Consider the following 12,601-nt stretch of genomic DNA (forward strand, 5'->3'; position numbering starts at 1 on the left):
ATTCTTGCCTTGGTGAAATTTTGTAGAGTCAATCACTACAAAACCACTTGGATGATGTCTAATTGTGCAATGCTTACCCGTTATTACTACTTCTTTAAACCACTTCACATCTAGTACATATATAAAAAATTGCCTAAAGTCAAACTTCAAAATATCTTGGATCAAGCCACAATAACCTTACATGGTGCCATTGGTATCCTGGAAGTTTGCAAGGATACCACAATCCTAGGTATTTCTCCTACATCTATACACTGCATTCGAAAATGTTTGCCTTCATACAAAATAGCATTGAAGTTTATACACTAGTAGTACATTGTTGAGATCATATTAATGATTTAGGTAAAGATGAAACATGTGAAATTATTATATCATATATAACTAAAGATAATTTAATTATAAGTATATCTCACCTTTGATAAGCAACCTCGTGTGTATTCCCACTTCTTTGCGATATATCCATCGCCTCCTCTTTTTCCATCTTCTCCATTTCTTCATGTAGCCAATCTATATCAATATGATGTGGAATCGCACTTAAATGTTTTGGATATGGGACATTACATCCATGTCTAACACGAAATGCTTGCCTTTCGCTTACTCTTCTTGCTCTTGCTTCTTTATATAGTGTCATCCATTTGCTCGTTACTTTGCTCTTAAGCACACAAAATACATTTAACTTACGAAGTTACTCTTTCATTAGTGCTTTGGTTGTTCCTTTTCCTTGAGGTATTATAAGGTCATCCTCAAATCTTCATCATCTTTCCATAGTCGTGGTAAAGAGGGGTCCACTTTAGTAAGATATTCAAAGATTTGTACAAGGGATGATTGCACTAACCAACCCTCAGCCATGCTTCCCTCAAGCCGTGCATTTTTCCTTACAAAATCTTTTAGGGTTTTCATAAAGCGCTCTAGAAAAACGTCCACCTTGCATAAACTACCCCACAAATTGTGATCTCATCAATTAGATGTATAAGTAAGTGTACTTGAGTAGTCAAAATGGAGCAATAAAAAGTTTCCTCCACCAAACAAACCACCTCAATGGACAATACTTGAGCCTCTTGCAACGTATTTGGATCGATTTCCTTCAAACTCACAAATCTACCAACATACAATTGAGAACAATTATTAGTTTTTCCCATAAATTAAAGCAGGTTTACTACGTGATGTACATAATATGTAAACTAAAAAATATGTATAATGTATACATACCTCGCGAGCTCACCCATCTTGTAACTTGGAATAGGCCATTAAACCATGCAACACAGGGCGATAGCACGTATGCGCGAACTATTAGTGTCACAACATGCATATTCATTCAAGTGAAGTGTAACAAATACAACTTCGAAGCACTGAGATTTCATTCAATGATACACATATTAATGCTAAATGTAAGCCATACATTATGCATTATTCAATGAGATACAATATTCAACTGTACAATAGAGAATGCACATTGTTTTAAAAAGCATTCTAAGTCACCGTGGATTGCAGTAAGAAAGCTTCTCGGTAAAGTTGCAATAACTGAGGCGAATCTGCCAATTCAGCCTCTTCCATCCATTTGGCATCCATTGATGAATAGTTTTTGAACTTCACCAAAAATCTTCTTATAACTATATCTTTCACTTTCCTATCCTTATGTGCCAGGATTTGCTCAAGAACTAGAATCTCATCTAATTCCTCTACTTCACGCTGTTCCTCTTGAACCAAATCTTCTGGCAGTTCACTAATAAAAGGCCTCAATAGGCCCACATGGAATGCATTATGAATTTTCCAATTCTCTGGCAATTTCAACCTATATGCTATGTCATTGATATTCTTTGAGACTTGAAAAGGGCCATAATAACGCATACTCAACTTTGGAAACAAATGTTCCTTGCCCTTCTGTTTTCTCAAACGTGCCATTTCAAAACGCAATAAGACCCAATCATCCTTTTTGAACAAGAGCTCCCGACGATGACTATTAGCAACTCTTTTTTGTTTAGCTTGTGACTTTTCTAGGGCATATTTGACCTTTTTATGCTTCTTCCCAATCTTTTACATAGTGATCTGCTTCAAAGATGTTATCTTTTGTCTGCAAAATGGGAGGCAATTTCTTTCTACCTTCCACAATCTCAAAAGGTGCTTTGCCAGTAGATGAGTGCACTGTATTATTGTATGCATACTCAACCAATGGCAAGTAGTGTTCCCAAGAAGTCTTATGATCTGAAACATAACACTTCAGTAAATCTAAAACAGTCGAATTTGCTTCTTCAGACTGTCCATCAGTTTGTGGATGGAAAGAAGATAAAAATTTCAGTGTAGTGCCCATGTTTTCAAACAATGCTTTCCAAAACAAGCTAGTCATTCTTCGGTCTCTATCACTGACAATTGACTGTGGCATTCTATGGTGCTTGAAGATATTTTACACAAATATCTTTACCATGTGTTCAGACTTAATCTTTTTCCTTATAGGAATGAAATGTGCTTGTTTGCTGAATCTGCAAATGATAGTCCAGATTCCATCATTCCCTGAAGAAGGTCTTGGAAGATCAAAAATGAAATCCATGGCAATACTTTTTCATCGCTTTTCTGGAATAGGCAGTGGTTGCAATAACCCTGGTGCCTTCTGTCTATCAAATTTGACCTTTTGACATACAAGGCAAGATCTGACATATGTATCAATATTAGATCTGAGCGCTCTATTGTATGATGTGATGACTCAGCCTGAGAATCCTCATTATGTGACTTCAAAAATTTTTGCATCTGAGGATTCTTTACGAGTTGTTGGAAAGAGCCAACCATAGTGAGGAGTCGTGCCATAAACAAGTCCTCTTGTTCTTGCTCCTCATCATGTGGTTCAATCTCGGTTCTAGAAGGTGTTGACACCTGTGCATCAATACTCTCTCTTCGGTGTCTATGAGCAAAAGAAGAACTCTCTTCTTCATGGGGGAGTTTTCCTTTGCCTTTATCTATGTCTGCAATCTCTCTAGTCCTGTAATCTTTGTAAAACTTGTGTGTATGGTCTTGTCACCCAAAACTATGCGAGCTTAAATTCTTACAGAAAAGAATTCAAATCCCGGGGATGGAACCATGCAACCAGGTCTATGACTCACATAAAGTGGTAGTTCCTTCAATTAACACCCGGACTTTACATACACACACATAAATAGAGACCTCTCTCCCTCGCTCAACACCAAATTGGCCCCAAAGACCGGCGCCCCTCTCGGTATTTCTTTATCAATTAAAAAGATAGAAAATTACAAAAATGGTAATGTTTCAAAATATATAACTTGTGAATAGTTGGTTTTCATCTCTTCTAAGTAAATCCCGGCTGCATAGGAATAGTATAGCATGTCCAGATTAACATCTCTTACTATCCAGCATGTGCAGAATTCACTGTTCTTACTGTCTAGCACACTGTTCTTACTGTTTAGCATGTGTAGAGTTCACTGTTCTTACTCAGCATGAGCAGAGTTCATTGTTCTTACGATTCAGCATGTACAGAGTTTACTGTTTTGATTCAACATGAACAGAGCTCACTGTTCTTATTCAGCATGTGCAGAGTTCACTGTTCTGATTCAGCATGAACAGAGTTCACTGTTCTTACGATTCAGCATGTACAGAGTTCACTGTTCTAATTCAGCATGAACAGAGTTCATTGTTCTTGTCACGAGGACGTGAAAATTTGATACTTTGCTTATGTTTAATTGACATTTGATTAAAGGATTAATCAAATGTCAATTAAAAGATGCACATGTGTTGCACATGTGAGGTGCAAGCTACTTTCTCATAGTTGAAGACCAAAGAACCCTGTGAAAAAGATGGATGTCAAAGGCAAAAGTTGTAACAAGTTACACTTGTTAGATTCTAGGTGAATTTTGGTGTCAGTTTGCCCCTAGGATCATTAATTGGCCATTAAGTGTCAGTGGTGACACTAGGGACTAGGCATTAAGTAATGGATTAATGCTTGTCCAAGGGTCAATTAATGCATGGGACCACTTTGGGTTGAAAATGGCCTAGCCAATTAATTTTTGGATGGGCAAGGTCAATTTTCTGGGCATGGATTAAGGGCTGAATTAATTTTCAGAATTAATTAATTCTGAAAATTAATTAAATGGCTGGAAAATGCTGAAAATGGATTAAGAAAGCTGCCACTTGGCAAAACTTTTCCATGCAAGTGGGGGAAAGGCTAAATAGGGCTGATTGAGAGCGTTGTATATACGAGTGATTTTTCATGATTGTACTCCTACCATCGCCCCATGTCATCTGTTACAAATTGCTCCCATTTGGATAATGTAGGCAATGACGGTGAAATAATCCGTTTTAGTTTCCTTAAGCTGACGTATGTCGGACCTAGGGTTTCTTTTTAAGAACCTTAGGGACAACCCCTAGTTCTTTATCTTTACGAATTTATTGACCCTACATTAAGGAAAGTAGTCAAGTGCTTAAGGTATAAACATTTCTTTTGTCTTTGAATCATTTCCAAGGAATTTTTTTTCAGTATGGTATTTCTAAGTTTAGATTGGTTTGGTTATCTTTTGGAAGGTAATATTGATCACTCGTCACGATTTGTTATCCTTGTGACAATTGATTTTTTAGTCGGTAAATTCAATTTAATCTTCCTTTTTCCTTGCAAACAAACTCATGCCAAATAACAATCTTTTCCCGTGCCAAGATATGCAATTAGCAATGATAACTTCCTAATAATTTGAGTAATGGAAAAAGACCTTTCATGAATTTCATGATCAATCGTTGCAAAAAGGATAGGGTTAATGGTGCAAGATACAATTTTTATACCTTCAGGATTTAACTGAAATATACTACTATAATAAGTAGATGATCTATAATGCATGATGCTATTCGAGTGAAGCTATGTTCTATACATTATCATTTGTTCAATTAGACTAAACTCCTTCATTGTAAATAACTCCGAAAAATATATCCTATCCCTAACAATTTCTCTTTGCCTGATTGATTTAAAACTAATTTAAATCCAAGAAGAAAAAAAAACCTGGTTTTGCGGTGAGATATCCACATGGATACCAGGAGATGATCCTCCCGCAGCTACTCCTTGGACTTTCTTAGGCGGCATCGGAGTTCGATTGTGAAGACAACTTTTACTCTTTCTTCCGGATTTCCACCGTTTCTCTTTCGAGCCAAGAAGTCGTTCAAAAAGTTGACCATAAGAAGGGATAATAAGATCTCAAAAATCTTATCTTCTTCGGAGAGGGAAAGGTTTTTAAAGCTTAAGAGAAAAAGGGTCTATAGGATATAATCACGGTGGAAAAGATTATGTGTGAGTGTGGCTTCACAACATCTATGGAAGCCCTTAGGATATCTTTGGCAATGGAGTGGAAGGATTTAGGGTTTTTTTTCAAACCCAAAGAAAAAGTTGAAAATAACACAAGGGTTTATAGTTGGGGGAAAAAGCGTGTACGGATTTTAGAAAGGCCTTAGGAGTGCACAAAAGAAAAATAACATATGAGGGTAAAACACGGGGTCAAACACAAGACGAGACTTATGGTTTCAGGCACGGGGACTAAGGGTTTTCTCTTCCTAGAGTAAGGTGAATTTTAAGGGACTTGGCTTTAATGCACCCCGAGAAAAGGGTTAATTGTACCCCGGAAAAGGGGTTAATGCACCACAGGAAAGGGTGCTTGGGAGGAGGCCTTTAGAAGTTACTAGAAGCTTCCAAAGCTTCTAGTTACAATTGTGGTAGGGAGAGGAGATGGGATGACGACTTCCCACGTGGCGAGGTGGACGTGACCTCAACGGCGCATGTGGCGGCTCTTCGTGCCAGCGATGAACGCCAACGCCCGACATGTCAAGAGAGGCGAGCTTGTTGCTGTTGATGTTGCCTATGGGGATGAACGCCAACGTCCAACATGTCAAGAGAGGCGACAGCAGCCCACGTTCGGTCCTCCTCTTGGCCTTCCACTCAACGACACGGCTCGCAGCGTTCCTCCTTGTCCCTGCCTGCGTAGACGCCTCCACTCAGCGATCGATCCACCAGCCTTTCACCACGACCCTCTTCCCTTCTCACCCCCTTAGAGGGGGTATTTATAGGAAGGGATAAGGCCTTCTCTTCCCCCCCACGTGTTAGGCCGCATGTAGACTCTCCCCTCCACCTCATTCACTCTCCCATTTTAGTACCATTCCCTTCCCTCAGCCACGCTTCGGCTGGGGGAAGGTAATAAAAATTTTTGCATTAAATCAATATTTATCCTTATCCTCCTCCCAAGAGAAGATTCCCATGAGAAATATTACACGTTTCTACTCTCTTCTTTGCCTCTATCTTGGAGAGCCTTTATTACTAGTCAAACTTCCATTCATAAACTCAAGCTTCATCAACTGATTAATAGAATCAAGCAAGAGAAAGTCATGAGAGATACCCTTTCTACTTCCTCAAATCAAGAATCCAAGGCTCTAGCTGTAACTGCTTACAACCCAAAACATTTCACAAAAGAGGTGAATACTTTCAACAAAAGCCTAATTTTTCTTCTCGGTCTAACTTGAAAGGGATTCTTGGTAATCCACAACAGAAGCCCAACTCTTACCAGGCTTCTCAATCCCTATCCTTAACAAGAAACCCCCATTATCATCTCATATGTAATGTTTGCAAAAGACAAGGTCATATTGAAAAGGATTGACATCAAAAAAATAGATTCAACAAATATTAATGAAAAGGTCAGGGTCACTTTGTTAGCATCGGCAATTATGACATAGAAGAGGAACCAAAAACAATCATCAGCCTAGCCACCAGTGTTTGGGCACCTTCATCAAACTCCAAAGAAGAATATACATGGTTTCTAGATTCTAGAGCTACTCATCATATGACTTTTCATAAGGAATGGCTAGTCGACTTCAAAGAGATCTCTACTCCACTCTATGTTGCCATGGGGGACAACAGCATTCAACAAGCTCAGGTCTACGGCACAATTCAAGTGGAGCTTCCCTCCAATCACATCATCAAGGTACATAGATTCTATTATGTTCCCAATCTCAATAAAAATCTACTAAGTATCAGTGAGCTCACTTCTATAAAGACCACTACATCTTACAACTACTCTCACCTTCTCTCAAACTTACCTATCCCAAAGAAGGTGGGCTTGATATACTTGGGTATTCACTACTACAACCTTATTCAAATGCTTCAGCTAACTCCACTTCACTCACAAGTCTACCACAAAACGCTCTCCTATGGCACTCTAGGCTTGGTCATGGCTCTCAGAATGTTCTCCAACAACTTTTTCACAAGAATCTTGTCCACGTCATTCCACCTTCTCTCTCTCAACTTCCATTTTGTCAAGCTTGTGCTCTCAATAAAGCCACAAATCTTCCTTATCCCAAATCTTACTCCATTACGACTCAAACACTTCAATTAGTACACCTAGACATTTGTGGTCCAATAAATCCTATATCTCTCACTGGAGCAAAATACGTTATGGTACTTATTGATGATTATTAGATATAATGTTGTAGATTTTCTCACAAGAAAGTCACAAGTCTTCTCCAAGTTTCAAGAATATAAGGAAGCAGTTGAAAATAAGCACGAGTTACGACTCAAAGCTCTTCGTACCGACAAACAGAGGATTATATACTTCAAATGAATTCAAAGATTATTGCAAGGCCTTTGGCATTCAACATGAGCTTACCATACCACATCACCCACAGCAAAATGGAGTTGCTAAAAGAAAGAATCGTGCACTACTCAATGCTGCAAGAGCAGTGCTATCACTAGCTCATCTGGGAAGAGATTACTAGGAGGAAGCAATTGCTACTGCAACATATCTTCAAAATAGGTTATATTCCAACTCCCCTACAAAATAGTACTCCTTACGGGTTGTGGTTTGGTCACTCTCCTGACTTATCGCATCTTAAAGTCTTTGGATGCACTGCATTTCTTGTCAATCAAGATCACAAATCTATGTTTTTGCCTAGAGACACACAACTGATCTTTACAGGACATGGAGAGCCACATGGTCACAAAGCCTATCGCTTCTATGATCCAATTGATAAAGTCTTTATTTATGGCCGAAGTGCCATTTTTTATGAAGATAATCTTATTCTGTCCAACACCACATGTCCATCTCTCACACATTTTCTAGTCAAAGAATCCCCAACATTAGATATGCCTCATACAAATCCAAACTTCACTTCGATAAAATCCTCTCCATCCAGTTCTGGCCACAACCGCTCTTTACCTTTTTCCTCAGCCTATACTTCTTATAAAAGATGGAATTCCCTTAACACATGTGAACACCCCTTATCTTCAAAGCATTCAAGCCTTAAAGCTTTAAAAAACCTTTAAGAGCTATAAAAGTCTCAGGTTGTTGATCAGCGCCAATCACAGCTGCTGACTACAAATAGTGCCACACAACAGCAAAAGCTACACGACACACAACTATTGTCTTCACTAAACGATGGACAGCTCATGGATGCTTTGAGCAATCCCAGCCCACAAGCTCCTCCACAAAACAACAGGCAGCAGGTGCCATCACTGCCTTCCAAAAGGCAGCATTTGGTGCAATCTGTCAACTCCAATTATCCTTTTGCAAGCCAACAAGCTGCCATCATTTGCAAAATCAGATCTCAATCTTCACTTCAAACTTATACTCTTAGTCATCCACAATTTGAAAGTTCCCAAGAAAATCTATATAAAGATCAAGGTTTCATTCAACAAGCCTCATTTCCTCATGAACACTTGCCTCCTCTCCATGCCTCTACTCCCAACTTAGCTCCATCCACTGATGAACAAAAACCTCGAAGGTCTACTCCCATAGCCGCAATGTCTTCGACATCAAGCAATACTTCTCCTACAGGTCTCATTGTTACGACTCTATGGCCTCCATCTCCAACTTCTCCATGAATGCCCATTACTCTATTCAGTACATCCGACTCTGACAATAAAGAGGTACAATCACAATCAACTCTATGCTTCAAGAACTTACATGATCTTCATCTTCAAGCAAACATTGCTCTTGGCCAAGCTTGAAACTCACCTCCAATCACTATTCCCGAAGCTCCAATTTGTCCTACTATTACTCAAGCACTTCAAAGTACTAAAGTATCTCAATGGCAAGCTACAATGCTTGAAGAATACAAAGCTCTACTTCACAATAACACTTGGAAATCGGTACCCCTTCCTCCTGAAGAATCTGCAATAAGCTGCAAATCGGTACTTCGCAAAAAGTTCAAACCACATGGCTCCATCCACAAGTACAAAGCTCGACTTGTGGCTCGTGGTTTCGAAGAAATTGAAGGCCTCCATTACAGAAGTACATTCTCTCATGGACTTTCTTTGTCCTCTTTACGGGTATTACTCTCCATGGTAGCTCATTTTAAATTAATTCTTCACCACATTGATGTTAAGATTGCCTTCTTGCATGGTCACTTAGAAGAAAAAATCTATATGTCTCAACCACCAAACTTTGTTGATCCCAAATTTCCTACACACATTTGCCTATTGCATAAAGCTCTTTATGGTCTAAAACAAACACCTAGGCAGTGGTACACTCATATTCATTCTCACTTGCTACACCATGGATTTCGGAGACTAGAAATAGATCACAACATTTATACGCTTCTTCAAAGCAACATTGTCATTATCTTAGGTCTCTATGTTGATGACATTCCTATTCTTGCCAACACTCCTCATGCAATGTCCAAAGCCAAATCTATCATATCTTCACAGTTTGCTATAACAGACTATGCTCATATGCATTGAAATTGAACAATCAACCACATCCATCAAAATGCATCAACATACCTACATTATGTCTATTCTCTCCCGTTATTCCATGCTAAAATGTAATCCCATAGTCACTCCACTTGCCCAAAATCTACAATTGAATCCATCCTCCTCCCATTCTCTTTCAATTGATCAGGCTCGTGAAATGGAGACCATTCCTTACATGGAAGCACATGGATATCTCCGATATCTAATTACTTGTACCCATCCATATTTATCTTATGCAGGACACATTCTCTCCAAGTCCATACATCAACCCACTTATAAACTTTTGGAAGCAGCTCAAACGGGTCTTGCGATATCTAAAATCAACATCAAATGTGAGAATTTGTTTTACAAAAGACAACAATGATTTTCTCTTACGAGCCTATTCTGATGCAGATTGGGGTGGTGATCTTTCTACCCAAAAATCTCTCACTAGTTTTATCATTACTTTAGCAGGAGGTCCCATCTCTTGGAGTACTAAACATCAACACTCCATTGCACTTTCTACTACTGAAGCTGAATATGTGGCATGCAGCATGGCTGCCCAGGAAATAATTTATTTGAAGAAACTCTTGGACGAAATTAGTTTTGGGTATCAGCCTCAGCAAATTCCAATCTTCAGCAATAATCTTCAGCAATAAAGCATCAATCTCTATCATTCAAGGACCAATATTGAGCATTAAACTCCGCCATATTGATATGAGATATCATTTTGTATGAGAATTAGTTACAAGTTCCCATATCATCCTTCAATATGTACCATCATGTGACAATGCTATTGATTTCCTCACCAAATAAGCTCCTCACATGAAGCACAAAATTACCATGCAAATCCTTTGCATGATCTGATCGGGAGAGGAAAACATTTAGCTAAATTGATGAATTGAATGCAATCTTTTTTTATTTCTCTACAGATATCTATGGAATCCTTTTGAGGGGAGTGTTAAGATAAAGTTGTGGATAAGGATAAAAGGTGGATAAGATAAGGACAAGTCAGTATGTGGACAAAAGGATCTCATAGATATCCACTTTATAAATATCTTAGATATTTAGAGATAAGGCTCACCTACCTCATTTAATGTACTTTGTATATATACAACCACTAGCAAATAAATGCTTAATTACAGTTCACTACCTTTTCTATATTGTCTCTATCTCTATCTCTTATTGTGCACATTATCCTCTTATCTTCAAGTTCCTAGTTTTCATTACACTATTACGTATAATTCACATTTAGCTAACCTGTACTAGACTCAAATAGTCAATGCTATCCTAGTTGCAATTATTGAAATCGCTTCTATCTAGTTTATCACCATGAGGGCTACCATGCTAACTACTACCATGACGAACACACTACTAGTGATACTTCACATTCACTTAGCATGTATTAACATGACATAGCCTAAGTGTATTATAGGATAGCATAGCCTATGTCTATGCCTACATTTTTGGCTATCTTAGTAGTTTGTAGCTAAGCATACATCTATCTTAAAATTATCTACCCTAGCTTGGCCTATATCTAATTCTCCATCTATCCCACACTTACATAGACTAGCTTAGTCTAGGCTAAGCTAGCCTAGACTAAGCACACATGCTCAATCAACTAAGGCACTAGTCCATTTAATTTATACGCTTGATTTTTTCATTTAAATTAAGCTTATTAAATTATTGTATAGAGAAGAAAACTACAAATTAAGCTTGAAGGTGATTTTGAACTTTGATTGAGATTACCATGTGCTCATAACCAAGAAACACATTTAACAATATCTCCAAGTATATATAGAAAGCAACCATGCATACAAAGATGAGCATTGATATCTCTCTATTGAGATAAATTAGAATATGTACATGCATGTATGTGTGATGCATTTACATACATACATGATGTATGTATGTATGTATGTATGTATGTATGTATGTATTTATGTAGAGAGAGAGACAGAGAAAGAGAGAGGAGGGGGCTTAGCAACACCTTTAACAATTTCTATAAGTGTATATAGAAGAAAATCATGCATCCACAAATTCTCACTAATCTATCTCTCATAATATAATTTAGTCTCTCTCTCTCTCTCTCTCTCTCTCTTTGTGCATACACAGAAACATCTCTCTCTCCAAATTAGATCGATTGAGAGAAAGAGGGAGATAGCTTATCTTGAGGACATTTCTAATAGGTACGGCATTGATAAGAAACATAGAGAGAGAGAGAGTGGGAAGTGCAAAAAATGTAGCAGAATAGTCATGGGAATATTTTAAAGAAGCACCACTTAAGCCATGCACATCACATAAGGCATGAAAACAAGTTTTGTGACATCATTTCTAGCATTACTCAATAACCTCATCAAAGCAACACTTGTGGTGAATAATGTGTGATATATGTGTGGGATTGATCATGGTTTAAATGATGCTAAGTTACTACATGTTTCTTAATATGCAATAGCATCATCTTTTGCTATGCCCCTTTCCTTGTTGCTAGATATTCATTTGGTTGACATGCACATGCTTGGCTCTGGTCACATGATGCTACTATGTGCAAACAGAGGGGGTGATATGAAAATGTAATTATAGGAACCATTTGAGTGAGCACTATGTTTATCTCCATCATTTAGAGATAGTGAGTGGGCATATAAAAGAGATAGTTCTAGAAGAATACATTTTATTTGGATTTAGGGAACGCATTAGAGTCAATTATACAACACTCACCCTTCATAAAGGAAGTAAAGAAACATAGATCTAAAAAGTTGGTGTGAACATGAAATGTGTGACAAAAGAGATTTGAGAATGAAATGTCAAAAGGACATCACTTGGTGCAAACATGAAATGTATGACAAAAGAAATTTGAGAATGAAATGTGCGACAAAAGAAAATTGAGAATCAAATGCTAGAAGGATA

At 38.0% G+C, this 12,601-nt stretch overlaps 1 protein-coding gene across 1 annotated transcript; it reads right to left on the reverse strand.

The window, feature by feature from the left end:
* Positions 1–1,467: 1,467 nt before the first annotated feature.
* LOC148009867 (uncharacterized) lies at positions 1,468–1,899 on the reverse strand. Its single transcript, XM_087672837.1, has one exon. The coding sequence runs from the start codon at positions 1,897–1,899 to the stop codon at positions 1,468–1,470; it is 432 nt and encodes a 143-aa protein (XP_087528963.1).
* Between the last annotated feature and the right edge of the window lie 10,702 nt (positions 1,900–12,601).

Source organism: Lygodium microphyllum, chromosome 30 (genome assembly GCF_053477565.2).
Source record: "Lygodium microphyllum isolate KBCC chromosome 30, Lygodium_microphyllum_v1.1.10, whole genome shotgun sequence".
NCBI lineage: Eukaryota > Viridiplantae > Streptophyta > Polypodiopsida > Schizaeales > Lygodiaceae > Lygodium > Lygodium microphyllum.